The 26,696-nt window shown below is 56.0% G+C and overlaps 2 protein-coding genes across 5 annotated transcripts in view; one reads left to right on the top strand and one right to left on the bottom strand.

The window, feature by feature from the left end:
* RAP1GAP2 (RAP1 GTPase activating protein 2) overlaps positions 1-12,504 on the bottom strand; it is a 47,597-nt gene extending 35,093 nt beyond the window's left edge. Inside the window, exons 1-3 of one of the 4 annotated variants that reach the window (XM_071764979.1) lie at positions 12,403-12,504; positions 10,361-10,477; positions 528-563 (exon numbers count right to left, since the gene is read on the bottom strand). In XM_071764979.1, the coding sequence (XP_071621080.1) occupies positions 528-563; positions 10,361-10,477; positions 12,403-12,452 (203 nt within the window). In that variant the 5' untranslated portion in view covers positions 12,453-12,504. Of the gene's footprint in view, positions 1-527; positions 564-3,208; positions 3,357-10,360; positions 10,478-12,402 lie in introns of those variants that run through there. The other 3 variants (XM_071764970.1, XM_071764971.1, XM_071764972.1) reach the window with 3 other exon arrangements.
* A 4,004-nt stretch (positions 12,505-16,508) lies between these two features.
* CCDC92B (coiled-coil domain containing 92B) lies at positions 16,509-26,696 on the top strand. The gene is made up of 4 exons (XM_071764958.1): positions 16,509-16,649; positions 19,509-19,662; positions 22,519-22,566; positions 25,062-26,696. Exons 1-4 carry the CDS (start codon positions 16,605-16,607, stop codon positions 25,676-25,678), a joined length of 864 nt encoding a protein of 287 aa, XP_071621059.1. The 5' UTR covers positions 16,509-16,604; the 3' UTR covers positions 25,679-26,696.

Raw genomic sequence — 26,696 nt, 5'->3', positions numbered from 1 at the left:
GAGTAGTTAAATCCTTCTCAGCTCTATAGAAAAAGGAAACTCTACCACAATCTCTTCTCTCCACTCCCCAAAGCAGTAAACATTGATTTAAACTTGTCATTAGTTCATCAAAAACCTGAGCAATGAGCAGCTTTTGTGCTATTTCCAACGAGCATTTGCGGGCTCACTCAGGCAGGTTCCCCAAAGGCTTCCCATACGCTCTTCCATTAATGAATAATTTGCACAGTTAATGATTAGAGAGGGAAGCCACATGAGCCATTACCCATATATATGTTACTTGGAGCTCAGAGGAGGCTTGCCCAGAACATTTCTGTGCTGGCCCCTGGTTACGCTGATAGAGCCAGAGCTGTGTGTGCTCGCCATGGAAAACCCTTGAGACACAGGGGCACAGCCCCAGCACAGCCTGATGGCAGGGACAGGTCCAGCAGGTCCCAGCCTGCTGCTGGGACAGGAACACAGCCCCACCAGTAAGAGCGCCCCATGCACAAAGCCACCACAGCACCACACAAGCTGGAGCAGGTACTCACTTGATCTTCAGGCTGGCGAGCATCGTCTTGTCGATCCTGGGGAGAGAGCAGAGTAGTGTTACTGCAGCACCAGTGGGGTGGGGGCTGCTGCACACCCACCATCCCTCACTCAGAGGAGCCATCACTTCTAGCTGACATCACTAACACCACTGAAATATTTGTCCAGAAAATTACATCAACTAAAATTTAACCCAAAAGTAAAGCCCAGTGACAAGTAAAGCTAAATCCCCCCAATCCATTTTCTGGTGGTGAGCAGTGGAGAGCTGCTGCCTCCTCACCTGGAAGAGCAGAGGTGAGTGGGGCAGCAGAGGAGAACGCGTCCCATGTCCAGGCTCTGCCCTGAGCACTGATGCCACCTCCCACAAACACACATTTGAGGATGACAGACCCGATGCACCAGGAGCATCACACCAAACCCACAAACTCCACCCTGCAGCATTACGAGAAGCCCAGTCGAGCAGGGGAGGAGTAAGGATATAGCAAGGTGCAGGGTTTCCATACCGGCCTCTGCCTTACCCTTTACCTGCCCAAAGCCACTCCCAGAGCCCTGGCCAGAGCCAACACAGAGCAGCTCCATTGCTCCCACCCCCAGCCAGTTTGCCTGGGGCCCTGGTGTCTTCGCCGATTGATTTGGCACTATTAACAAGTGCTTATCTCCACAGAATCATTGTGGTTAAAGCCATATTAATTCATGCAAATCATAGTAACATTATAAAATGCAAAGTGATGTCTTTTGGCAGTCATTGGAAATGCTTTGTTATTTGCCACTTAGAATTAATCCTACATCAGTAAAAAAAAAAGGAGGGGAAAAGGGGGAAAAGGGGGAAAAGGGGGAAAAGGGGCAAAAGGGGCAAAAGGGGCAAAAGGGGCAAAAGGGGCAAAAGGGGCAAAAGGGGCAAAAGGGGCAAAAGGGGCAAAAGGGGCAAAAGGGGCAAAAGGGGCAAAAGGGGCAAAAGGGGCAAAAGGGGCAAAAGGGGCAAAAGGGGCAAAAGGGGCAAAAGGGGCAAAAGGGGCAAAAGGGGCAAAAGGGGCAAAAGGGGCAAAAGGGGCAAAAGGGGCAAAAGGGGCAAAAGGGGCAAAAGGGGCAAAAGGGGCAAAAGGGGCAAAAGGGGCAAAAGGGGCAAAAGGGGCAAAAGGGGCAAAAGGGGCAAAAGGGGCAAAAGGGGCAAAAGGGGCAAAAGGGCGAGCCAGGGGACAGCAGGTGGCTGGGACAGCTCCTGCAGGGCCGGTGCCTGAGCGGGGAGCTGCACCCTTCACCGTGGGAAGAGAAAACAGTCGCTGCCAATTGGGTCCTCGGAGTGATAAATAATTTTTTTTTTTAAATTAAAAAGGCAAAACCAACCAACAAACAAACAAACAAAAGTCATGTACGAAAAAGAAAACCTTAGTGAGGGAAGCCGCAGTTGCAGTATGACTGTTGTTTGGAACCGCTTCGTCAGACCCTGCCCTGCGTCCCCTCCCACGGTGAGGTGTGAAACGAACCCCCCCCAGCCCGGGGGCAGCTGCCCCGCTGCCACCAGAATAGCAGATGGTGGCAGTGGGAGCCGGGGGGGGCACCAGGAGCCGGAGAGCAAGCAGGGGTACGGGCGGGGGTGCAGCTCCACGGGCATCCCCACGCCCAAGGGTGGTGGCACCGCGGCCCCCGCCCCGGGACAGCGACTGAACCCGGCTCCTGCTGCAGCGCGGGGCTGGGAGGAGAGGCCGCGGTGTGACAGCAGGACGGGGGGGCGGGGGGGGGATGAGAGTCCCCCGCGGTCCCCAGAGGAAGGGTGTGCCGGCCCCTCCCAAGGTGCTGGTGCGGGCTGGGGGCTGCCGCAGGGCCCTTCCTTCCCTTCCTTCCAACGCTGCAGCTGGCAACACCGTTGCCCTGCTGCATGTGCTCCTCTCTGGGTGACATGGGACAGTGAGGGGTGCCACCAGCCAGGGACCCCGGGAGCGAGTCACCAGCCCCCCTTGGCCACCAGCCAAACCCTTGCAAAGGAGCTGAGAGCTTCCTCACCATCCTTGGCTAAAGACAAAAAAAAAACCCAAAACCAAACAGCCGAGACAAACGCCCTGGCTCCAGCAGGGCACGAACTCCTGCTACAAGACTTTGACAAACTTCTCGAGAAGATCCCAGCCCAGCCCCAAGCCCTCCCGGTCACTCAGCATCCCCTCTGCTGCTTCAGCCAGCCATCACCCATCAGCCATCTGTCCCGATGGCCTGATCACAACCACAGACCTGGAAAGGGCTTAAAACCCCTTCGAGAGAGAAAACAGAGGGCAGGCAGGGGAGACACTGCCATTTCCCTAAACTACTTCCCTATAGGTCAACACATCTGGGAGGGCAGGAGCACGAGAAGCAATTCCAGGCAGCCACTGTGGTGCTCTGCCGAGGACAGACAGCACAAGGACAACTCAGGGAGAACCTACCACCAGCCAGGTGGACCCTGTCCACACGTGCCAAAGGTGGCTGTGGGCATCTCTGCCTGGCGCAGGAGGAGCAGGCAGCAGGGAAAGGAGAGTCACCAGACACTGCTGTGGGCAGTGGGCCCGTGGGAGCCCACCACAAGGTTCCCCTTCACCCAGCAGCACCTGTGGAGCTCACAAGGGGCTCCCCCGGGCACAGCAGCACCCTCCCACAGCCACAGAGGGGAGAAAAGCTCCAGCAGAGAGGGGTGATGGAAAGGAAAGGCACCCACCAGCCGTAGCCACCGAAGGAGACGCTGCGCTTTCTCTGGAACACGGTGGTGGCGTGGTGCTGCCGAGAGGCCCCGGCCATGGTGGGACAGGAGATGGAGCTGGCAGCACCCCGCAGGAGAACAGCTTCCTGCTGTGTGCACGGGCTGTGCCGGGGGGGACGACACTGCCACCCACTTGCTGCCCCCGCGCATGCACACACACAAACACCACAAAAAAAGTCATTTCCTTTTTTTTTTTTTTTTTTCTCTGATGTGGCCTCAGGCTTTTCACAACCTTATGCTGCAAATGTGGCATTTCTCCTAATGGCGGGGTGTCACCCACCAGGATCATTCCAACATGGAATCCGGCTATTTCAACTCCTACTTTTCTTTCTGCCCACAGCCATCTCTCCCCTCAAAGGGAGATGATTCCTTTGCATTTCAGAGCTGCTAAGGACATTATTTTGAAAATATGCCAAAACATTGCAAGCATGCTACAGGCCTGAAAGCCATAATGCAGGTAAAGTGAAATGTTTTGAGCAGACATTTCCTTGAAGCACTCTTGTTTCCAGCCAGCATGCTCTGTGTTCAAGCTCTGAATCAACAGCAGCATGACATTATCCTCTCGCTTCATCTTCCCCCAGGTCACGTCTATCTTACACTCACACCAGTTGATTTCTGCCCAGCTCTGCTGAGCTGCTCAGGATTTACACGCCTGGAAATAAGAAGGGAGCTTCCCCGCACGGCTGAGCCCTGCAGTGCATGAGAAGAGCCCTCAAGGCAGCCCTAGGAAAGCCCCCAGGCAGAGGGGTCAGGGCAGGGACCCACGGCAGCTCTGGGAAGCATCACCCAGAAACAGCTCGGACAGCCCCTGCAGACAACCAGCTCTCCATCTGGACACCCTTGCACTGAAGCACCAGTTACTGCATCTTGCTCTGTTACCTCAGTCCTTACATGAACTCACTGTCCTGGGGCTGTGGAAGGTGATGGGGAAGCAGAGGGGGCCAGGGAACAAACAGCAGGGCAGGACTGAGCTCCCTCTCACCAGAGGTCAACAGTCAGATCACCATCACCCCAGCATGCCCATGTCACACCCCATCAGGGTGACAGTTATACTAAAGCATGTTCCTCCCCTGGGATTTTTGAGCCCAGGAGGGCAGGACCTGGACATGGCTGTAGAGAATTGTCTCCATTCCAGCTGCCCAGGAGCAGCAGGAGGCAGCTCCCACCTTGCCCCCACATCAGTGGGACCAACACTGGGGGCGCCCATGGCCAGTGGGAGCAGAGGTCTCCCATCCTTCTCCCCAGGGACCATGATACAGGTGACAAGCAGCATTTGAATCTCAGCAAAGGTGAAGAACACCCCAAGGACCCAAGCTCATACCTATCAGAAGCACCTAAACTTTTCTCACTTGCCCCTGAGGTATTTCACACATTTGGGCTCAAAAACAAAGCAAAAAAACATCTCTCCTCCCCTTCCAAGCAGGCACAGCCAGATCACAACTGCTCAGCCAGAATTAAGAAACAAAGGCCTAGGGGAGGACACCTCCTTGGTACCATCTGCACCACAAAAAATTAACAATTCTCTGGGCTCTGCCACAGACTGGAGCACCCGCTGTCCTGACCTACCCCTCTGGGTAGGGGTCTGGTACGGTACTGGCCACCTCCTGGCAGGCAGAGCCCACTCCACAGAGCAGAATTTTGCCCAGAAAGGGCAACATATTTTTTTCCTTTGTTACTGGGGCTAAGAGAGACTGACTGCATCATTAGTACTTTAATATTGCATGCAGCACACACAGGGTATCCATCTTTCCATTATGATTCTAGGGAAGATTGTAGGCACCCAGAAATATTAGATTTTGTCCTGGCAGGAAGAACAGGCTGTGCACATCATCAGCCTCAACATACAAAGGAAAACAATGTCCGAATTAATTCTGACTCAGTGCATGAAATATTTTTAACAGTGTTTTCTCTCCTTTATGGTGCTGCTGGACTGGAACAAAGTGAAGAAACTCAATTCCTTGAGCTGCAGCTTCCCACAAACACAGCTTTCTCTGAGGGGTGGCTGGCCACTGCCCAACAGCCAAAAGGTTTGCAGCATGGGCCAGCTGCCACAGGGCACCCCTTGACACCACACTGGGGAGAAGGGACACTGGTGTCACCCAAGGTGAGCTTCAGACAAAGCACAGTAAAGCTGAGGAGAGCTTCCAGAGACCACCACATACCTCTATCAGACTTGGGCCTGCTCCTTGCCTTGGTGACCAACCTCCTTCCAACAGCCCCATCTGCTGCCCTGTTCCCTGGTGAGGGAAACACCTCAGGAGCCCAGGCACAAACTGCTTATCCACAGCCTGCTTGGGAAACTCCTTAGGGAGGGGTGGAAAGCCAGGTCCAGGCTGTAGGGTCAGGAACAAACCCTGTTCTCCTGATGCACAGACCACACATTCCTCTGAAGCTTGCTGTGCGCACAGCATTAGGGGGGGGTGGACACAACAGCCTGGATTCCCAGCTGCCATCTCTGAGCCTCCTGGGGTGATGGGGCTTGCTGAGCACCCTGTGGCATTGAGAACCTTGCCAGCATCCCCAGTCTGGACACATACACACTCTCTGGATACCCAACCTGACACACATCAGCAATTGGTTTCTCCCAGCACACACGACCCATCTCTTTGCTGCAGAGGACACAGACCTTGTCTGATCACAGCATCACACACAGAAAGTCATCACACAGGCTCCCAGGCTAATTAAATTCATCTCATTCCACTGTGAATTTAATGTACACAGTTGCTTGATTTCTGAGTTCCACTCATTTCAGAGCTCTGCCTTGCTGGCAAGGGGAGAAGATTCCCTGGAGAGGCTCTCCCTTTAGGAAGAGACCCTTCAAGCACTCAGATGTGCTGCATCTGTTTGCCCCACCTCTTCCCACCACATCCCTTCCCACACAACCTCAGCACAGGGAAGGATGCTTGGGACAAGCAGCAGAACCCTATGTCCACACACTCTGCCCCCCCGCTGCCCCAGGCTCTTGTGGGAAGGTGTCCCCATGCTCACTCCTGGGGTGGGATGCCTACCCACCCACCCTGCTGGCCAGGAGCTCCTGTAGCTGGGGACAGGCTGGTGCTGGCACCGAGCTGGACCAGAAGAACCAGAGACCACTTGGCCCAGATCACACAGCAAACACACGTGTGTGCGTGTGTGTGTGTGTACAGCTGCTGCTGATGGATAAATTGTGGCAAGACAGAAAAAGAACTGCTTAAACTAAAAACCAGGGCTGGTAAACATGGGTGTGGGAGGAAGGCATGGGGATGAGATAGACCTTAACATGCTTTGGCTAGAAATTAGGAAGTCTCCAATCTTTAATACAGTCTCTGGAACAGTTTCCTAATAACACAGTAAATGAAAAACCCCAGGCTGAGGCTCAGCACATTTGTGGAGATGTTACATGAGATGGTTCCTGCAGCAGCAGGGAGCTGGGCTCAGTGAATCAGTGGGTGCCCCCACACCCCCGTCTCCTGGGGGCTTCTCCCAACAGACCTCCAGAAGCAGATGGTTAAAGCAACCACTGCCTGAAGCCAAGATGTGCTGGCACAGGATTAAATTCAGGCAGCAGTCAGAGCTCAAATTCAAAACCAAACTTGTACATGATTCCATCTAAACGCTGCAAACAAGACACGCAGGATTTGAACTCAATCTTTTCAAAGCCCTGCTACATCTTGCCACTATCACCTGTATTTTTCCACCATTTTGGGTGGCTTTTGAAAGGGCTGGGCTAGATTCAACTAAGAATCCAGAAACTGCTCCTTCTGGCTTGGCATCCAAGTTGGGAGGCAGCTGTTAACTCTAAGCAGGAATTCATCTACCCCCACGAAACTGGAAAGAGGTCTGGAGAGAATGAGCTGTTTTTAGCTCATGGAAAAAAATCTATCTTCCTCCTGTTGCTGCTGAAGTCCTGTTCCTGTTTCCACAGCAGCAACTAACGACAAGCAGAGCATCTACCTTGAGGTGTACAAACAGCAGCAGAGGGACTCTCCAAGCAGCCCCCAGAACCCTGCCTACCACACACACACTCTTAGAGATGAAGAGTAAGGAAGGATGATAAAACAAATTTCAGAGAGAAAAAAAAAAAAAAAAAAAAAAAAAAGGCAGTTTTTGCTGTTATGGTGCCCTTCGGGAGGCATCGGCAGCAAAGAGAGAACAAAATATCTGTGGAACCTGGAGTGTGCAGAGCGAGGGCTGCTGGCTGGGATCACGCTTCTTGTTGAATCTGAATTTAGACTCCTTGGATGGTTTCCAACCCTCAATAAATCATGCCGTGTGGATAGATACTATGTCCCTTCTGCTACTAAAACAACAAGCAGTCTTAAATAAAACAGGAAAGCCTGGAGTGTGCAGAAGATGAGGATGAAAGGCAGGATCCATCCCCTCCCGCAGACACCAGGGATGCAGGTGACAATCCCGGATCGGCCCCGCTGAGCTCACACCGACCGGGTTACACCGGAGCTCTGCCCGCGGAGATTAGCAGGATAAAACAGAAAAGCTCTGCCCTGCCTTGTGAGCAGACATTACACTGCTCTTCTAGCAGAGAGGAGCTGCGATCTCGCTCACAGAGGGAAGGGAGGAGGTTACCCTGCAAACAGGGCGCTGGGTGCACAGAGGCTGGGAACAATCCCCTCCTGTGCCCTGCTTCTGTCAAATGCAGAAAACCTGGGGCTCCTCGGCAGAGGAGGTGCCGCCGTGCAAAGGCAGGACCGCAACCCCCTCACAGCCAGCACCAGCGCCACGAACCCCCCTGAATCTCCCCAAACGCCATGAACACATACACACACCGAAGCAGACCACTGAAAACAGCCTTTGAAGTTGCCTCCTTTCAATTTTCAGTATTTACCATGAGCGTTGGCAACCGCCACAGCGGTGGCACTGGGACACGACCCCCCCTGCCCCTTCCCCTGTCCCCCAGCCCCTCATGCCGGCAGGACCCACCGCACCTTCCAGTGCCAAGAGACGGCGAGGAGAGCAAAGCGTTTCTGCAGTCCACCTCCCGGCTCGGCCTCTTCTTTCCGCTCCGACAAGCCCACCCAGGGTAAGAACAAGGACAAACCTCTGCTGCTAACGCCTTACCCGAACTAGCTGCCTGCCGCTCCCCGCCGCTGTCGCGATCCCGCTCTGTATTGTGGCTACAGCCCGGCGCACAGCCCCTCACCGCAGCTCCCGGCTGCGCGATGTGCGGAGCAGGCGTCAGCGGGGCGGGGGGCGCAGATCAGGGACTGGGGAGGATGCGGAGCGGCGCAGCCGGAGCCTCAGCCTGCGCCTGCCGCTGCGCACCCGCGGCCCGGGGCGGAGGGAACGGCGATGGGGGGTGGGGGGGACCCAGCAGCCCTGATAGTGCCAGCAAGGGGGGGGCTGTGGGGCAGACCCGCCTCCTGCAGCCCTGCCCCACACCCCCGCACTTCACCCCTGTCCATCCCAGACTCTTTCGTCTTGGAAAAGACCTTTAAGATCCTGGAGTCCCAGCGCTGCCCTGGGGGGCGCAGGGGGAGCAGCGCTGTTCGGATGGTGTCTGGGCCCTGGGAGAACATGAGGGTCAGGATGTACCAGGCTCCTGGGCAGGGGTTATTCACGGGGGGGGGCCTGGGTCACCTCGCTGCAGCACTGTCCACCAGTGAGAGCTGAGAATCTTACCCCTTAAACCTCCCTGGGGCTGTTAGAGTGAAAGGGCTGTTCAGTGAGAAAACAACTAGAAAAGGGCACAAACCCCTTTGGATTCTGCTTTGAAAACAGAATTCAGTCTTACATGTGAGCCCTTTCATCTCTTACCGCTGGCACAGCCTGAACCAGACAAAAGAACATCATCCAGGGTCCAAGTCTGGACCTACTGAAAGATATTTCCATTCTCACTGATGGGCCCAACCTCCCTAGCCCACAGCACATCTATCCCAGCTCCACAGCACCCAGCACAGCCCAGAAGGTGATTCTGGACCACAGAGCTCAGCCAGATCATCACAAGATGCATCCCTTTGGTCCCACTGGTTCCTAAGGAGGTTCAAAAGAGCCAGTGCAATTTCTCTTTTTGGCAGCACTGTTTACACAACAGCATTGAACACAAACACAGACACCAAAGGGCTGAGAGGGGCAGCCCCCTGCTCCCCAGTCCTTCAGGCAGAGCAGCTCTGTGGGCAGCAGCATCTGCTGCTTCCCAACACAACACTGCCCTGGGGCACTGGGCAAAACGAGCCTGGAGGAAACAGGACCCAGGGTCTCATCCTTCTATAAAGTGTTGCTCAAGTGGGACCAATAAATACATTGTCTATAAATACTAAAAAATTATAAACCCCACCTGTTGCATTAAGCCCTGCAGCAGATCAGCCACCCTCCTGCTCAGCTGTGTCACTGCCATTATGCAAACCAGAAGCAGTAAGTGCAAGAGAGAGACGGTGATTCAATTGATGTGACAGACAAACATTGTCACAGCCTGAAATGCCACGGAGCACCCTAGTGTCAGCATACCACCAGAGGCACTAAAATGCCTCTTGGCTGAAGCCTCCACAACACTGTGCCACAGCTGAGATGAGTGTTAGCACTGGGAGGGGGATATGGCTGTGACATACCAGACCAGGGGGCTGTGGGACACCAATGAGGGGCTGGAAGATGGACAGTTGCTGAAGGAAAGGGCACAGCACAGCCCATGGCAGCTCACCCTCCTGAGCAAGGCCAGCAGCTCATGAGGCAAACTCATGGCTTGCTGTATGGGGACAAATATCCACCAGAGATCACTTTTGGTCGAGAGATGCATGGTCCCTGGTCTCCAACCTTTCTTTTTAAAATAATATTAAGTGAGCTACTTAAATAAGGTAAGTCCTCAAAAGATGGCATGTTTGACAAAAAGCATGAGGGGGTTAAAAACTGGAGTTTGGGGAGGCAGTGATTTGTTCTCTCATGGCTTTAAACCAGAGGGGTGTTGACGTGAAGTTTGCAGCTCCCAGCTGCCAGCCCTCTGTCTGGAATCTTGTTTTAAAGTAAAACCTGAGATGCTCATATCAACAAAGCTCCAGAGACTGGCAAAGGCTCAGGAGATCCATATCCAGAACATGAGAATTCGTGACAGAGCAGGTTGCCAGCAGCACTGGCAGGGGATGTGCTAATGTCCCCCAGCCCTGTACCCATTGCCCCCCTTACCTGCTGGGTGACCCCAGGTCTGCCCGGCTGATGATGCGGTGCTGATGGGGTGAGTAGAGCCACTGGAAAGCTGTCAGTGTCCTCTCCTCGATCCTAAACCGGCCTTCCCTCACATACCTAAAAATAACAGTGAGAAAGACTGAAATATTTATTAGCACAGAATTGTGGACAGGGAGCTGCAGGACATAGGGAGCTGCTGGCTCAGCAGCACTGCTTGGAGCCACAAGCCCCACAGCACTGTGCTGTTCATCAGTGGAAGCAGCAAAATGACATTGCAGACCCATCTGTCCCCAGCCCTGTCCACTGGTGGATGCTCCCATGGGCACATGGCTGGGGCAGGGCATCTCCCAGGGGAGGTGGGACAGCCACCAGAGCAGTGGCCTCCATTTCAGGCAGCAAAGCCTTGCTGGTGTCTCCCTATCCTGCCACCAGATGCACCCCCAACCAGCCTCCCATCAACATGGACCTAGCTCTGTACCCAGAGTCATCATCAGCTCCAAGACCAGGCCACTGCCTTTCTGACATTGTTTTCAATGTCAGGCCAGATGCTGAGACTTATTTAATAATATTCAAGTGATGAATCAATGGTTGTTTTTATTAGAGAAATACACAAGCAAACTAACATGAGCAAAATGTCAGTAGCTGCAGTTGTTCCCATCTTTTAGACCACAGCTTTGCTGCCTGCCTCCATTCCAGCAGCCAGCTGCACCTCACACACCGTCTGAACACGAAATTTCATCAGCAAGCCATTAATTATTTAGAGCCCTGTACTGGCTGGAGACACAGGCAGACACCCCTCGCAGTGCCCACCAAGCAGAGCTGGCAGCAGTCCCCCCTGCACATGGACACTCCAGGGAGTGAGATCCCAACACTTACTGCAGGGATCCAGCCCTGCTGCCTGGATGGGACTGAGGGGATGCACTGCCGAGCCACGGAATCCCCACAGCCAGGACCTCCTGCTCTCAGCAAAAAGAAACCCAAAGGGCTCCTTGAGTGTCCCTGGAACAGGCTGACCTGCTAATTTTCTTGGTACAAAGCAACCGAGCACAGCGCAGTCCCAGGGCTCCCCTGCGGCTCTCGCACGTGATAACCTTGCACAAAGTAGAGGAAGGCGAATCGGAGCCACTTTTGGGGAGGAAGGGGGTGTGAGGCAGCGGGGATGGCAGAACAGCCCACCGGAACAGTCTGGGTCTGTGTGCAAGGACAAGAAGTGCTCAAGGCTCCCGAGGAGGGGAAAAAAAAAAGGAAAAAAAAGGGAAAAAAAAAAAAAAAAAATCTTCGCACGCTTGGAGCAAACCTCCAGCGATTTCCATTCCAGCTGTTCCTCCAGGCTTGCCGGGATCTCACCCGCTACTGGGAACGCCCCGGCCGGTGCTGGGGTGGGGGACAAGCCCTGATCCCAGTTGTTACATCAGCAGCATCACGCTGTCACCAGAGTCACCCCAGTCACAGCCTGGCATCGCTACAGCACCCTGCTCAAAAGTCACAAGCTTTGGACGTCACAAACTGCACAATTAAAAATAATAAATAAAAAAAAAACAACACAGAGGAAGCTTGTTCCCAGTGTCAGCCCATCCCGGCTGCCCCGACCACTGCCACTACCCCGCTCCAAGCAGGAAGAAGCAGATCCCCAGGCACCAGAGCCAGGGTGCCCCTAAGCATCCCGTGGGGGCCCCGGAGCCCAATACAAGCCCCAGTCCCTGTGAGACCGGAATGCTGCTGCCCCCCTTAAACGGTCCCAGACCCACCCCCCCACCCGGTGCCGAAGTGTGTCTTCCCTTCCCTCCCCACCGCCCGTCCTGGCCGAGATTCCCCTCTTCACCGGACTCAGCAGCCAGGAACCCCCCCTCTCGGAGAATCCCCCACCATAAAGCCAGGACCCTCTTTGCAAACTTATCCGGCTCTTTCCGGAGCCTGCAGGGAACTCCCAGGGGATCTGCCGGGATCCTCCGGAGCATCGGTCCGCCGCACCCCAGCCCCTGGGGTTCCCCTGGGCCATCCGCTACCCCTTCACCCCCAGACCCCCCTCGCCTCGCACTCACCAGCGCACCAGCTCCCAGCGCCGCTCCCCCGCAGCCTTGCCCGAGGCCATGCCGGGGGGCTCGCGGGGGAGGGGGCCCGGGGGGTCCCACCGGCAAACCCCGCTCGGCAGCGAACACCCGGACGGACGCGGACCCCGCGGGGCTGGGGCAGCTGCGCCGGCTCCTGCGCGCTCCCGCCTCCTCCGGCACCAGGGGCGGGGGGGGGGGGGGGGGGGGGGGGGGCAGGGGGGACCCGGGCAGGTGCGGGGGGGGGGTCACCGCACCGTGTCGTTACGTAAAGCCTTACGCAATGTCCCGGGGCAGCGCCGGAGGGCCAAGGAGAGTTGGAAGGGTTGGGCGGGGGGAAGGGGGAGAGCACAGGACTATCTCCCACTCTGCAGCCTCCGCTGTAGCAGAGGAGGCTCCGGCAGCCAGCGGGATCCCGGCGGAATCTCCAAGGAAAGGCGCATTCCCCAGCCTCTCAAGGGCTGAGAGCGAGTCTGAGCAGACTACCACAAACTGGGAGAGTAGAGAAACGGGGTCCTGCAGACAGCCCCACCACTGCCCCTTGCACTCAGACCATCCCCAGCACACACTGGGGAGCTGGAGCCCACCCCTTACACCCTGGCCCTAGCACCACGCCTTGCTGACCTCTGAAAACAGAACAAAACAAAACAAAACAAAAAACAAACAAACAAGCAAAAAAGAAATAGTCCAGCAGAACTTTTCCTGTATCTGGTCCAGGAGCACCCAGGGAGAATTATTCTCCCATCATTTCAAAGTTAAATCCTGCCCAGCTCAGGGCTTCCCTTCCAAGCCCCCAGAGCTGCAGGGGGTGCTCAGCGGCAGCTCGGAGTGCTCAGGAAACAATCAGGGAGCAGCTCTAGGCATAATTTCAAGAAGCTTTCATCACTAAAAGCAGCTTCTCAAAAGCAAAGTTCTGTCCCTAAATGCCAACTGTTCTGGTCTTCGAGACTCTGTATTTAACAGCTCAGCAAACCCAAGTGTTGCTCCCACAACCCAACAATTTAATTTAAATCAAATGCCAATAATTACTCAAGTAAGTACCTAATACTGGTAACTCGAGACTTCCCCTCTTGTGGGGCACCACAGAGCTACCAGGCATTAGTGCCTCCATCCCAGCTGGCCCTTGTTCTGCAATGCCAGCTGGAGAGGCCATGCCTTGATCAGGGTGTCAGGAAGGGAATTCATCCGAGGGCAATGACCTCCCCTCTGGAGGACCCTCAAAAGTGATGGGCTGGAAGGAAACAGCCAGCCCAGGGAGGTTGTGTCTGCACATGGCTTTGGCTCTGCCATGGTGGCTGGGAGCTTAGTCCTCCACTGGATGCTTCAGCTGAAATCATGACCAGGAAGTTGTTGATACTGAAATCATCATATTTTAATGAGCAAGTGAGGTCAGCATTCAGCAAGGCCCCATTATCAGATGCCTGCTGCTGGCAGACACCAGCTCTGGCGGGGCTGATGTTGCTCATGTTCAGATTTGGAGACAAGGGCCAATAAAGATTTTTATCACTGCCCTGTAGAGCCTGAGAGCAGTGCTGAATTTCATACTTTTAAGTCAAAAGAGGGTCTCAGCCCTGACAGATGCATCTCCAGTGCCTGCACCCGTTTTGGGAGGTCACGGTGGGACACAAACCTGTGGGGATGTGGGGCCAGAGGAGCTGAAACCCCCCTTTTGCCCCTGAATCCTGGAAATGGACCCATCACCACTTCAGAACACATATGGTTTTGCTGGCCTGTGATATCTAAGGAATAAAAACAACTTTTAAGAAAAAAATATTGGAAATGTTCTGAAATAATGAAAAAAATTTAACAGTTGGAGAGTTGACGTGGCTTTGAAGAAGGACAAATTGTCTAACTTAGCTCAAGCAAATACCCTCCCCAGTCTGATATTTTAAAATCCCGGTGGAAATGTTAAGCTAATGTTAAATTTATCAAAACCCTCTGGCTTTTAGCCCTCCATCACTTTAAGGAGCTTCTTACAAGGTTCTTCAAAGCAATTACCACACACACACACACACACACACACACACACACACTCACACTACATTTCAATTAGATTGAAAAGTAATAATTGAGGCAAAGCTAAACTAATTTTTAAATGAAATGCAAAAATTTCCTTAGTAATTAACTTCGGGAGTAATTAACTTCTGCTGCCGGTACCGTGGCCACTGGGGGTCAGTGTCGGCGCGAAGCTGCAGGCAGCTGCCCACCCCCGTCCCCGCTGCTGCCCTGCCTGCAGGGCACAGACCCGGACCTGTCTCCCGGTGCCTGACCCTGACCATGACCCTGCCCGCACCCAGGCGTATCTGCCACTTAGTGGAAAATCAATGAAAACTGCACAAACCTGGTGATATGTGCCCAGAATCGCCTTCCGGCAAGCACTGGCCCGATGGCTACTGGCGGGTGAGAGTTGCTCCCAAGGGACAACATTCTCTGGGTAGGAAAGTCTGCACTCTCCTCCTTCACACAGAAATCCTGCACCTCCTAACAACCTGTCACTGCAGGACTCTTTGTGGGTTTTGTTTGGTTTTTTGATTTTTTGTTGTTTGGTTTTTGTTTTGTTTTTGTTTTTTGATTGGTTGGTTGGTTGGTTGTTTTTTCAGAGACAACAAGCTTGGAGGAGCCCCCATGCAGGGGTCAGTATGGTGGGTGGGCATTAGGCAACCTGAAAATCTCGAATGCCTCACCTGGGACCTTCAGCAGAGGTGTCTGAATAATTCACTGCAAGCCAGAAGCTTATGTGTGCAAGTGCAGACCTTCAGACCTCACAGGTCAAGTGCAGACCTTCAGACCTCACTGGTCACTTTTTGTCCTGATTTAATGATTTTTAGTGTGAATTAACCTCACCGTCTGTAGAAGAGCCCCAATCCCAGCTTCAGCCTTGCTCAACTGTCAGACAGCCTCCAGCCAGGCTGTACCACACCACCATGCATCAGGGAAGGACCTAGTCTCCAGCTGTAGGATGTTACAAACCCACTGTCCCACACTTGGAGCATGCCCTTCTCTCGGGGGCAGGGAAGGGCAGGGAAGGGCTGTTCCCCACACCACACCTGTGGACACTCTGTGTTGCACAGAGCAACATCAGAGCTCTGAGGCATCCGAGGGGAAGAAAGGACGTGGGATGACAAAGTGACACCGCCAACCATATCCTGTGGGCTGCCTCACAGCACATCCAGATGCTGTTTGTGTGCTGAAGATTGAACCATCAGCAGCTGATACACGCAGAACAGCATCAGTTTACTGTGAGGATGGCAGCCCAGCCCAGCTGAGCGTCAGCGCAGGAACACTGCACCCTCTGTCGCAGATCGGGGTTTCAGGGAAGGGGAATCAGCAGACTGTCAGCTGACGAGGAGGACGCTACCATTTCCCTGCCATGCGACATGGAACAGGCCGCTGCATCCCAGCCTCCCTGCTGGGAAAGAAGTGGAATGACTTCAGTCATCTTGAGAGTGGAGCCCCAGGCTGCTCTGGGTGTCACAAACAAAAGGGTACGAAGAATTAGTAACCACAGGAACAAGCATCCTTTTCTCACCACCTCTCTGACCACAGCTTCTGGGAGCTCTTTGTTTTTTTCCTCCCTTTCCACACTGGTTTCCCCTCCGCAGCTGCCCCACGCTTTCCCCGCACACTCCGGATGGCCTCGGGACCGGGCGGGCGGTTCAGCACCGCGGACAGCGCCGGGGCCGCCACCGGGTGGGACACCGGGACGCGGGGACACGGATACGGGAGCAGAGCCTTGGGGGGGAGTCGCGGGGAGCCGAGCCCCGAGATGGAGGGGGATCCCGGGAAGTGCAGCCGCACCGGGGGGTTCGGGAAGCTGAGCCCAGGTCTGGCAGGGGCGGTGCCGGGGAGCAGAGACCTGGCCGCAGCGGAGCCCCAAGATGTGGGGTTCCGGGGAGCGCATCTGTGGCCTGAGAGAATGAGGGTCCCCGGGGAGCGGGACCCCGGCCCCAACGCCACCCCTCCGTAGGGCAGCGGAGCCCCGTCCCGGCTGCGGCGGGATGTCCCCAGCTCTGGGCCCGGTCCCCGCCGCCCTCCCCCGGCGGAGCTCCCCAGTTCCGGTCACGTCGCCGCCTGTTTACGGCGCGGCGAGCGGCGGGGCCGGGCCGGGCCGGGCGAGGCGGGGCCGCCGCAGGCAGCGCGGGCAGCGCGGGAGCCCGGCGCGGCCCCGGCCCCGGCCCCGGCCCCGGCGCCGCCCCATGACGCCCAGCGGGCGCCCTGCGGGGCCCCGCCGCTCCCCCCAGGTAAGGGACAGGGGATGGGCAGGGGTGGCGGGGCGCGGGAGCGGAGCGGGGAGCCGCCTGCGGGATGCAGGCGCGGGGACCCGGGGGCCGCGCTGCGGGGTGAGCCGGGCCCGGCGGGGAAGGGTCCCCGCGGAGAGTGGGGGTCTCTCGGAAGTTACCGACAGCCCCTCCCTCCTGTGCCTCTTCTGGAAGTTGGTCCCCCCGGTCCATCAGCAGCGAGGCCGTGGGGAGCAGCTTCGGGCGCACCGGGGTCTGTTCCCCCCGCGCCTGCAAAGTCTGTGCAGGGACCCGGCTGGGGACCAGCATAGCTCCAAAATCCCCAGGGTGCAGGGTGGCACAGCGGGGATCGCCCGCTTCGCAGGATGATTGATTCAAAACCAAATCCCGCTCCCGACAGAGAGCTGAACCCATGGTTAATTCTCCCGGAGCCAGCAGGGAACACACGGCCTTGATGCCAGCATCTGCAGCCAAATGACAAGCTCCAGCTCTGGCTGCAAGGCAGGCAGTTGTGTTCAGAAAACTGCAAAAAAAACCCCACAATAATTTATAATCAAAGTTTGTGTTGATTTGATCTTTAAATGGATTCTGATTGATAATTAATAGAAAATAGAACTCTAAGTGCAATTCTGCCCCTACTGAGATGGAGGAATATTTCCCACTGACTTTCCCAAGGCCAGAATTTCACCTCTAGTTTCTATTCCTGGCATTGCCACTACCTCTGTGACCTTCTGCAAGTTCCCTAGCTTCCTGCTGCCTTATTTTCCTAATATTCAAAGACATTCTTGCTTCGTGGCATTGTTGCAAAGTTGTGTTTGTGTTCTTTGTGACTGTATGTACTAGGCAGTATAGATTTCTAGTATCTATCAGTGTTTATTCCTGCATGTGTTTTAATGTGTTGGAGAGGGCGTTGCTGGCAGCCACAGCAGGAGAAATTGACTGTTCCTGCAAACCTTGTTTGTGCCCTCTGACTTCCAGTTAATTTTCCATTTATGGGGAGAAATGATTATGCAGATAAAGGCTGGATGTCTGTCTGATGGTGTTTGTGCTGGTGTATGTTCATGTGCAGTAAGTACCTTACCTGCCTTTCAAATGCAGCATCAGGAACTGAGGTTTTTCTCTCAAGTTAAAGCTTTGGGATTCTGATTGGCATTAAACAACAGTTTTGCCCTGGAAGTAAAATCTCAAACAATCAGTGTGAAGAATGTCAGCTCTTGGTAGACTTGGAACTGTATCAGTCATTGTAGCTACTTCAAGAGGCTGCTCCAGTCATTCTGCTTTGTGAAGTAAGCACTGGGGTGAATTTGGGAATCTCACAGATATCTGCTGAGAGCACTGTGGAACAGGCAGCAGAGATCAGGACTCCCAGAGAGCATTGTCCCAGAGACTGGAATTGCATGGTGAAAAGATAAGGAGTCAGTAAAAAAGTGGGGGGCAAGGCCATGGAAAAATGGAAAAAAAATTTCAGTAGAAATTTGCAGCCATTTCTACTAAAGACATCTCAACTAGACAGAACAAAGTGCTTGAAAATAGCACTACGTCTCCTCCGGGCTTCATCCAACCTACTTTCTGATGCTTCCTGAGATGAGGTGCCACAACTCCCCTCAAGACACTGCTCCAGAGCCCAGCACATCCCACTGGGGCATTGCAGCCAGAGGCCCCCCAGGACCACAGCTGGGCTTGCCAGGGGACCACCAAAGAGGAACAGAAAGCTCTGACCCTGTAGCTGTGGACCCTTACTGCAGCCCCTCCCCAGACCTGGCTCTAAGGGTGTTGGAGAGGCTTTGCCAGGAATGAACTTTTGAACTCGGGGTGCTGCCAAGGCCACTCACTGTAGAATAAAGCCTAAAGGCAGTTTGATTCGAGTTAGGTTGTGGGAATTATCTTAAAATGTGCCAGGTTATGGAGCTGGGTGTGCCATACACATGAGCCAAAGCACTTACTTCCTTCCAGAGTTTCTATAGGAATAAAAGTGAAGGCATAGGCCGAGGAAGGAGGGACAGGCAGCAGCTTCCTGGGGACAGGGCAATGCACAGCATCTCCCCACAGCTGCAGCCGGCCCTCCTTCTGGGCTGGGCACAGGGAGCAAGCCATTTCCACACTGCTATAAAAGGGTATTTCCCAGGATTAAAGGTTCTTCCAGAGGTTTATCTTTATCTTTCTGGTGCAGTGGTGTTGGTGCAGGTTGGCAGCTCACCCTGCTGCTTTGCTGGAGGTGTGAGTTAATGTGTGGTGATGGACCCCAGCCCCCTGAGCAGGACTAGCAGCAGGTCTTGACTGCCAGGATAATTACCAGGAAAGACAATTTCTTTTTCTGGAAGACAATGTGACTCTCCTTTCCATGTAACACTGATGGGGCTAGATGGAGCATATTCTATTTTTCATGTGTTATCTCTCCTACAGCAGTTACTGCTTCCTGATGTGTGGCTTGCCAAGTGAGAGCCAAAACTGTCCCTGGTGCAGCTCCTACCTGGGGCCTGCGGGCAGCAATCCTGTCCCAGGCACAATCCTGCTCAGTGGCAAAACATTTCCTAGGGCCAAATTCAAAATAGAAACCAGCCATTCTGATGCCAGGGTCCATGCAGCATCATTTTCTGCTCACACAGCCTCTGAGCCTCCCAGCCTGAGCGCAGGCAGGATGAGAGCTGGCCCAGGAGGCACCAGGTTGGTGGGATGGTTTGGGACCATTCTCTGAGGATCTGAGCAGAGCCATTTTGCCACAGCCACGTCCCCATGGAAAGGATATCTGGGAGCTGCCACCCACCTCCCTGCTGTCGGGCTCTGCCCCTCACGAGGGCTCTAGGGACATGAGCCCAGTGTGCTGCTGTGTGCCTGTTCACAAGCCATCTCTGATCTCTGCAGGCTTGGACAGTGAATTTGGTTGCAATGGAGACCATGTCCCTGGAGCACCAGATCCAGAGTGTGCAGCGGCACATTGCTTTCCTGAAGAAGGAGCAGACAGAGCTTCTCCATGACCTGCACCTGGAGATCCTCCGCTTGCAGAAGCACTGTTCAGGTGAGTGCTGGGGGGGCCATGGTGTGTGGGAGTTCCATGTCCATGGAGAACCTTGGACAGGAGAGTCCCTGTTGGCACCCTGAGGCTGGCCCCACACCAGCCTTCAGGCAGGACATAGAGGGGGCGAGCACCAAGCCAAAGAGCATCCTGCATGGGGTAGGATGAGGGATCTCCATCCCCTTCAGCCTCCTGCTTGCCCCTACTGGCCCAGGGGCCCCCAGCCCCTCCCTGGACCATGCTACCTGGCTGCCAAATATAATCTGGGTCAAAATCCCTCTGAAAACATTCCTCTACCAGCAGGTACCGCCAGCTTCCTTCAGCTACAACACTGAAGAACCAGAGAGGTTGTGTTTTTTTCTGGGCATCAGCTGTCCAGGCAGGGGATAAGACAGGCATCTGTGCTGATAATCCATCATTAAACCCCTCTCCTTTTGTTTTCATGCCATGTTGAGGGTGCACCTCTGAGGAAGGATTAGCTGCAGTAGCTCAGCTCTCTCCCCAGCTGCAGGTTCCTGCACTTCGCAGGAGTTTGGCTGCAGTAGTCACAGCAGTGAGACCCAAGGGATTCACTGCTGTGAGGGAAGGGAAAAACCCAGCAAGACGGTCCTGCCTTTTCCTCCTGCCATCTGTGCCCACAAGGTATTTAGATCTTTCAATGTAAAAGCAGCCCATCATTTCTCCTGGGTGCCAGTAGGTTAAGGGAAGGAAGAGAGCTGAACACCATCAATAATGGGGGCACTTCCAGAGTGGGAGGAAATGGGGTTTCCTTGTTTACATTGTGTTTCTCTTTACTCTCTTGCACACTGAGGGGTGAAATCCCTTCCTGCCAGCCCAGCCCAGAGCAATCTGGCACCTACTGCTGTGGTACTAAATGAGCAGTAACACCAGCAGCACCAGCACAGCTCCTGCTCTGCCCCTGGGTACTCTGGCCCTAGAGGGGAGGTCCCTGCCAGGCACACTCAGCACCCCTCATGCAGCGACTGCCACCTTGCAGGCTGTCACCAGGAGCCTGGCCCCTTGGGAAGGCTCTCACAGTCCCCTCAGCAGACAGGATGAGCATCTCTGGACCTGTTCGGGGCTTGGGGACCTGCCCTGCTGTGGGCCATCTCCTGCCATGGCCCCACTACAGCAATGTCACCCTCCCCTTGGCTCTCCAGCCTCCTGCTGACACCAAAACTCATCCCAACTTGTGCCATCATTCTCATCAATAATTCAGCCATAGCTAATTACTCGTTATCTTCCAGCCTCTCATCCTCTCTGATTCCTGGGAAACAAAGACATTTCTGCACCAACAGAATTGTCTATTTCCTCCCATCCTTTCCACACTTTTGCTGTTCTCATTGTTTTCTTTTAATGGCTTCATCTGCAGCCTCTCCAGTGCCCTTGGATCCAGGCTGGATCCAGCAGCAGAGCTGCTGTGCTCAGAATGGACCTTATTGCAATCAATAAATCCCTAGGTTTGCTGCCTATAGCCTGGCAGGAGGAGAGGGCATGGGGCTGCTCAAAGCAGGTGCCCAGAGCCGCAAGCCTTGCCTTACAGAGAAGAGCTGGCTTCCCTCCCACTCCCCTTTTATTTGCAAGGTACAAGCCCAGCAGAAATAGCAATAGATCCCTCTGAGTCTTCTGTTTCTCCTTTTACTGGAAGCTCCAGCCTGGTGGCAATCATTACCGGGCTTGGCAGTGTCTGGAGAGGGGTTTGGGGGAATCCCTGTGGGTGGGTGTGACAAAGCCCTGTCAGGTGCTGTCCCTGGATTTGCCCGGCTGCAGTGACAGGGGTGGTACCTGGATAGGCTCCCACCAGCCCCTGTGGCTCCAGCATGGAGCTGTGTCTCTGCGTTGTGCATCTCTCCCCAGCCCTGCCCTCTCTCAGCAGGACAAGAGAAGACTGTATTCTTTGGGAATAGGTGACTGCTTTAGTTTTAATTCGAAATATATCTGAGACTCTGAACCTATGACATCACTTCAGAAAAACAACAGAGTCCATTGATTTCCAATGGGGCAGTCGGGAGCACTGAAAGCTTTGCAGAACCTGCATTACTTTCTCAGTTACTTCTGCCTTCTTGCTACAGATTTGCTCTCTGTGCCAGACAGGCAGAGCAGCCTGAACCAAGTGTTTTGTTTCAGAAGGGTGGCAGTGATGAGGATTAGAGGCAACATGAAAGCAGATTAAAAGAAAAATGTAGGGCAAAGAATAACCATTTGAACTCATTTTCAGGGAAAAAAAAAAATCACCCCAGAACAACTGAATGCTTCTGCTGCCCTCCTCTTCCTCCTCCCAGAGCTGCTAGTGTTTGGTGGGCTGGTACAATTAATGCAAAAGAGATTGTCTGTGAAGGCACACGTCACCCCAGAGCCAGGGAGCATCCTGCAGGAACATCGTGCTGGGATGAGGCCATCCTGCTGGTGTTACATGCAGAGGCAGAGGGCAGCCTGGAAGCAGTAAATTATGAAATACTTTGGGTGGCAGCTTACACTTTGGTCTATTTTCAGTCCATTGCTCTGCCGTTTGTCCTGATTTAAAGCACTGAAAATGGTTCAGCAACTCTCTTAGAGAAAGAAAAGGCATTGCTGGAGAGATGGAGGATGTCCCCGCTCCATGGGAGAGGACTCAAAGGTTCTGCTCTAGCCACACTGCAGATGCTGAAGCTGCTTAATAACATATAAATTGCTGGAATAATCTAATTCTGGTTCATCCTGCAGCTGGTGCTCCGAGATGGCCATGCTCACACCGTGGGGCAGACAGTGCCCAGCCATGGTGATCTCCAGTGCCCCAGCAGTGCCTGCAGGGAGCAGGAGGGCACAGGAGCATGGGATGGGGGGATGCTCCTGCTCAGTCCTGTTTGATTTCTCTTCCAGAGCTCACCCATGACCTGGAAATTAAAGAACTGGAAGCCCGCCAGCAAGGTAAGAGCATGGAATAAGGGAGACCCTCTGCCGTATCCCCTGTCCCGGGCCCCCTGGCCTCTCCCCGTGTCCCGCACACAGGCAGAGGCCCCGCACCGCTGCCCGCTGAGAAGAGCCCGGCCCCGAGCGGGTTGGTGGGTGGGCTCCGGGTGGTGGAGTGACAAGCAGGAGCCGAACACTGCCCCGAAGGGTGTGCCCGGCTCACCCACCTCCCCGGGCTGCTGCTGTGCCCTTTCCCCCCTCCCACCACAGCGTGTGCCACGGTGTCCCCGGGGTGTCCCCTCCCTGCCTAGCCTCGTCCCTCTCCCGAGATGCCACAGTCTGGGTCTACCCGCCCCACGCTGCTCCCAGGGGCCAGCAAAAGCCACTGCATGGGTCCGGGTGACACGTCCCCAACCCCAAGGGACAGGCAGCAGTGCCCGGGCACCCGTGGCTCGCAGAGGATGCTCTGTGAGCAGCTCGGCTCCTCTTCCTTCCCCGTGCCGGGAATGAAGCTGAAACTCTCCCCTGGTGCTGCCTGCCGAGGCTGGCTCCAGGGCCATGCACACCCAGCCCCTCTCACCCACTGCAGACCCCCAGTCCCACCACATCACCAAGCCCAAGGTCCTTGCCCATGCGGGGGGCTCGCTGCTCTGCCGGGGAGGACCTGGTGTCATTTCTGTGTCACTCACCCTGAGTCCCACCCACGAGTGCTGCCCATCCATCAGCCCTCTCACAGTGCACAAAGAGCAGGATGGCATTTGCCTCGTTTATGGCACAGCCACGTAATTTAAGATGCCATGAAATGATTGCTCTTCAAATGCCACTCACACAATAATTGCTGTGTGTAACTGCCTCCCTGCCCTCTCATCATATGTCAGTTTTCTTCTGCAGAGGTGCAGGGAGCAGAGGCTACCAAGGGCTCAGCTCTCCCTGCACCCATCAGAGCTGAGCACAGGCAGGGAGCAGGCCTGGGCAGGATGGGTGCTTGCAGCCGCTCCTCTCCCTGCACCCCACCAGGGCTGGGTGCAGCCAGGGCAGGAGGGTCCCCAAGGCCCCCTGTGCCCTCCTGCTGCCCGCTGAGCTCAGCCCCTTCACCACAAAGCAGCAAACCCTCTCCCCAGCAGCACCTGTCCCCAAAACACCTCCCAGGGTGGGGAATGCCACTGGTCACCGCAGCTGCAGGTGGAAATCTCTGCCTGGCCCATGTCCCTGGGGTCCCCTGAGAGCCCCACAAGGGCAGCACATATTTCCTTTTGGAGATGACAGTGCTCTTTGGGTGAGGACAAGAGCACCTGGAGCCACTGTCAGCAACTCCCTCCTGCCCGGGGGACACAGAGTGCAGTGGGGAGGTGAAATCTGTCAGGCAAACACACTCCTGTCTCCTCCTCCCATTTTCCCACAGAGCATCCTTCCCAATGCATGACCTCTGAGATAGTTCTACTGTCCCAAGTGCCCATGGAGGACCATGGGGGATGGGATGGAGGAAGGATGGATGGCTAGTGGGGTGGATGGGTGGATGGATGGTGGGATGGATGGATAGATGGATGAATGGTGGTATGAATGGATGGATGGTGGCATGGACAGTGGGACGGCTGTCAGGCAGGTGGATGGGAGCCCACACAGGTTGGCTGGAGCAGGGTGTGCAGGAGCAACATGTAAGGCCCCACGTGAAGTCACTTTTTCAGGTGCCTGTGCTGTGACTCAGAAGGGCCGGGGCAGGCAGGACATCCATCATCTGCTGAGGTGTGGAAAGGGCTGGGAGGGGAGTGGGAGCCATGAGGAACGTGCCACTTGATGCAGAACCTTTGTTTTAACAAGTCCCATCCCCACCCGGTCGCTGCAGTCAGCTGCTACCAGGAGCAGAGCAATGAATAGGTCGGGTCTTAATAACCAGAGGTAATGGTATGGGGAGCACAGGCAGCTGGGAACCCCCCCTAAAATCCTGGATCAGCATCCCCATCCTCTCAACCAGCCATGGGGTCTTGGGGTTCAAGGTCGATGGGCCTTCCAACATTGAACCGATAGTTTCACTGCTGCAGTTCCCTTTTCAATCCCAGCCCATACACTCCCCATGCACACACTCAACCTCACTTTTAGGGTGAAACACTAGTTACCAAGGGGAACTTTAAAACTGCAGCAGGAGGCGGCAACAAGGCAGAGGCGGCAGGTTGCATGGCAACAGCATCCCCCGCAGAAAACGCCCCTGCTTTCCCCCGCACTTGGGTGTTAGACATGGATCTGTGCCCACAGCACCCCAGCCGGGGGCTAAGGGGGTTCCCCTGCCTGCGGTGCCTGGGCAAGGGCCGGGACCCAACCCTCAGGCAGCTCCTGAGCAGCCCCAGGTCCCAGAAGCGCCTGAGCAGCCATGATGGCACTGCTGGGACATGTCAGCATCACGGGGCAGCCGGCAGCCACCTCCATGTGCCCTCACAGTGTGCAGAGACCCACTGGTGAGCTGCGGCCGTGGTGCCCCCCTGCCTCCCCTTACCTCTTTCTGTGTCTTGTCCCTGCAGACGTCCTGGACCGGGAGCTAGAGGAGAGGTGCCGGGCGATGGAGGCCCAGCTGCAGGAGAAGGAGAAGGACAACATGGAGCTGCGTAAGGAGCTGCGGCACAAGGAGACGCTGGTGGCCGCCCTGCGCTCCAGCCTCCGCACCAAGGAGCGCCGGTTCCTGGAGGAGCTGAAGCGGCGGAGCCACCGTGTCACCATCCTCGACACCGAGCTGCAGAAGCAGACCGAGGCGGCCGCTTACCTCTCCTTGCAGCTGCACGCCACGGCCCAGCGCCTGCCGGGCCCCCGCCCGCCCCACGAGCAGGCCCCCGCCGGCCCCCCAGCCGAGGGCAGGCCCCGGCGACGTGGCCACCGGCCGCACCCGCGGCGCCCACCCGGGGACGGTGCCCGCCCCAGGGACCCCGCGCAGGATGACCACGACGCCATGCCCGACCCGGCCCTCTTCCTCTACACGGCCCCACCGCGCCCCGAGCCCCCCGGGCAGGCCCAGGCCCCCCGGGCGCAGAGGGCCCCCCGGCAGCCCGCCCAAGAGCCGGTGGCAAGGGCCAGGCTGGCCAAGGGCGAGCCCGGCAAGAGGCAGGGGCCCGGCCCCCGCGGTGCCCCCCGGCCCCGGGAGTAGCCGGTGAGGGGGCGGCTCGGCTTGACCTGAGCCCGGCGGCACTGGGGTGGGCGCCGGCCGAGGTTGCTTTCCCCCGTCCCCTCGGAGGGGAAGGGGCAGCGGAAAGCGATGCCCTTGCTCTCAGCTTCCGCCCGCAGGCAGCCGGGGAGGGTCCCCCTTGCCCGAAGGGTCTGAGCCGGGGGTGCCGCGGGGCAGGCAGGCAAGCCAGGACGCGGAGGGGAACCGGCCGAGCTCCTGTCCTGAGCTTCCAAGGAAAGAGAGAGAGAGAGAAAGAATGAAATTCAGTGTTTCTGCGACGTGAAGATCTCCCCGCTGCCCTTGGAGCAGCCCCGGCTGATGTGCCGGGTGAGTGTGCAGCAGCCCTCGGGGTGCTGTGTGGCTCAGGGCTCGGCACAACCAAATGAGCTCCAGCCTCGGCACCACCTGCACCAGGGCTGGGCTGCAGGACCCCCGGCATCACCGGAAAGGTCCTCCGGGGTAGCTATTAGTGCCGTGGGAGTAGGAGGATCCCCCTCGTCCACGGGGACGGTGCAGCCGTGCCAGCCCGGCTCCAGGCTCTGCTCCCTGCACAGCAGTTCGCCTGTCCCCAGCACGGATTTCCCCCCTGTTAAATTTATACACGGGACTTGGAAGAAGCCGCCTGTGCCAGCTCCGCCGTATAACCCCGGGCAGCTCCCTCCTTAGCCGTGCCCCGGTGCTGCTGGAGCCGGGCTGCCGCTCGTCCCCGCTCCGGGCACGTCTCTTTGGCACCAGCATTTGGGTTCTCGGCCACGTCCACCGCCGGCGCTGGGCTCCCCGCAGACGACTGAGCAGTCCCGTCGGGACCGCGCTCGTTCTGAGCAATGGTCCACCACGATGCACAGAAAGCTGGGGCCAGACCATCCCCAGGCTCAGCCCCCACAACTTCATCTGTGTCCCTTGCTGTGTTCCCCAGGGCCAAGCTGCTGTGGGCCTCCCAGTCCTCCCCACTGCCTCCCAGTTCCTCCCAGCACAGCTGCTGTACAGCATGCAGCCTTCG

The sequence above is a fragment of the Heliangelus exortis genome, chromosome 21, assembly GCF_036169615.1.
Source record: "Heliangelus exortis chromosome 21, bHelExo1.hap1, whole genome shotgun sequence".
NCBI classification, from domain to species: Eukaryota; Metazoa; Chordata; class Aves; order Apodiformes; family Trochilidae; genus Heliangelus; species Heliangelus exortis.
This window is presented reverse-complemented; position numbering and strand designations above follow the sequence as displayed.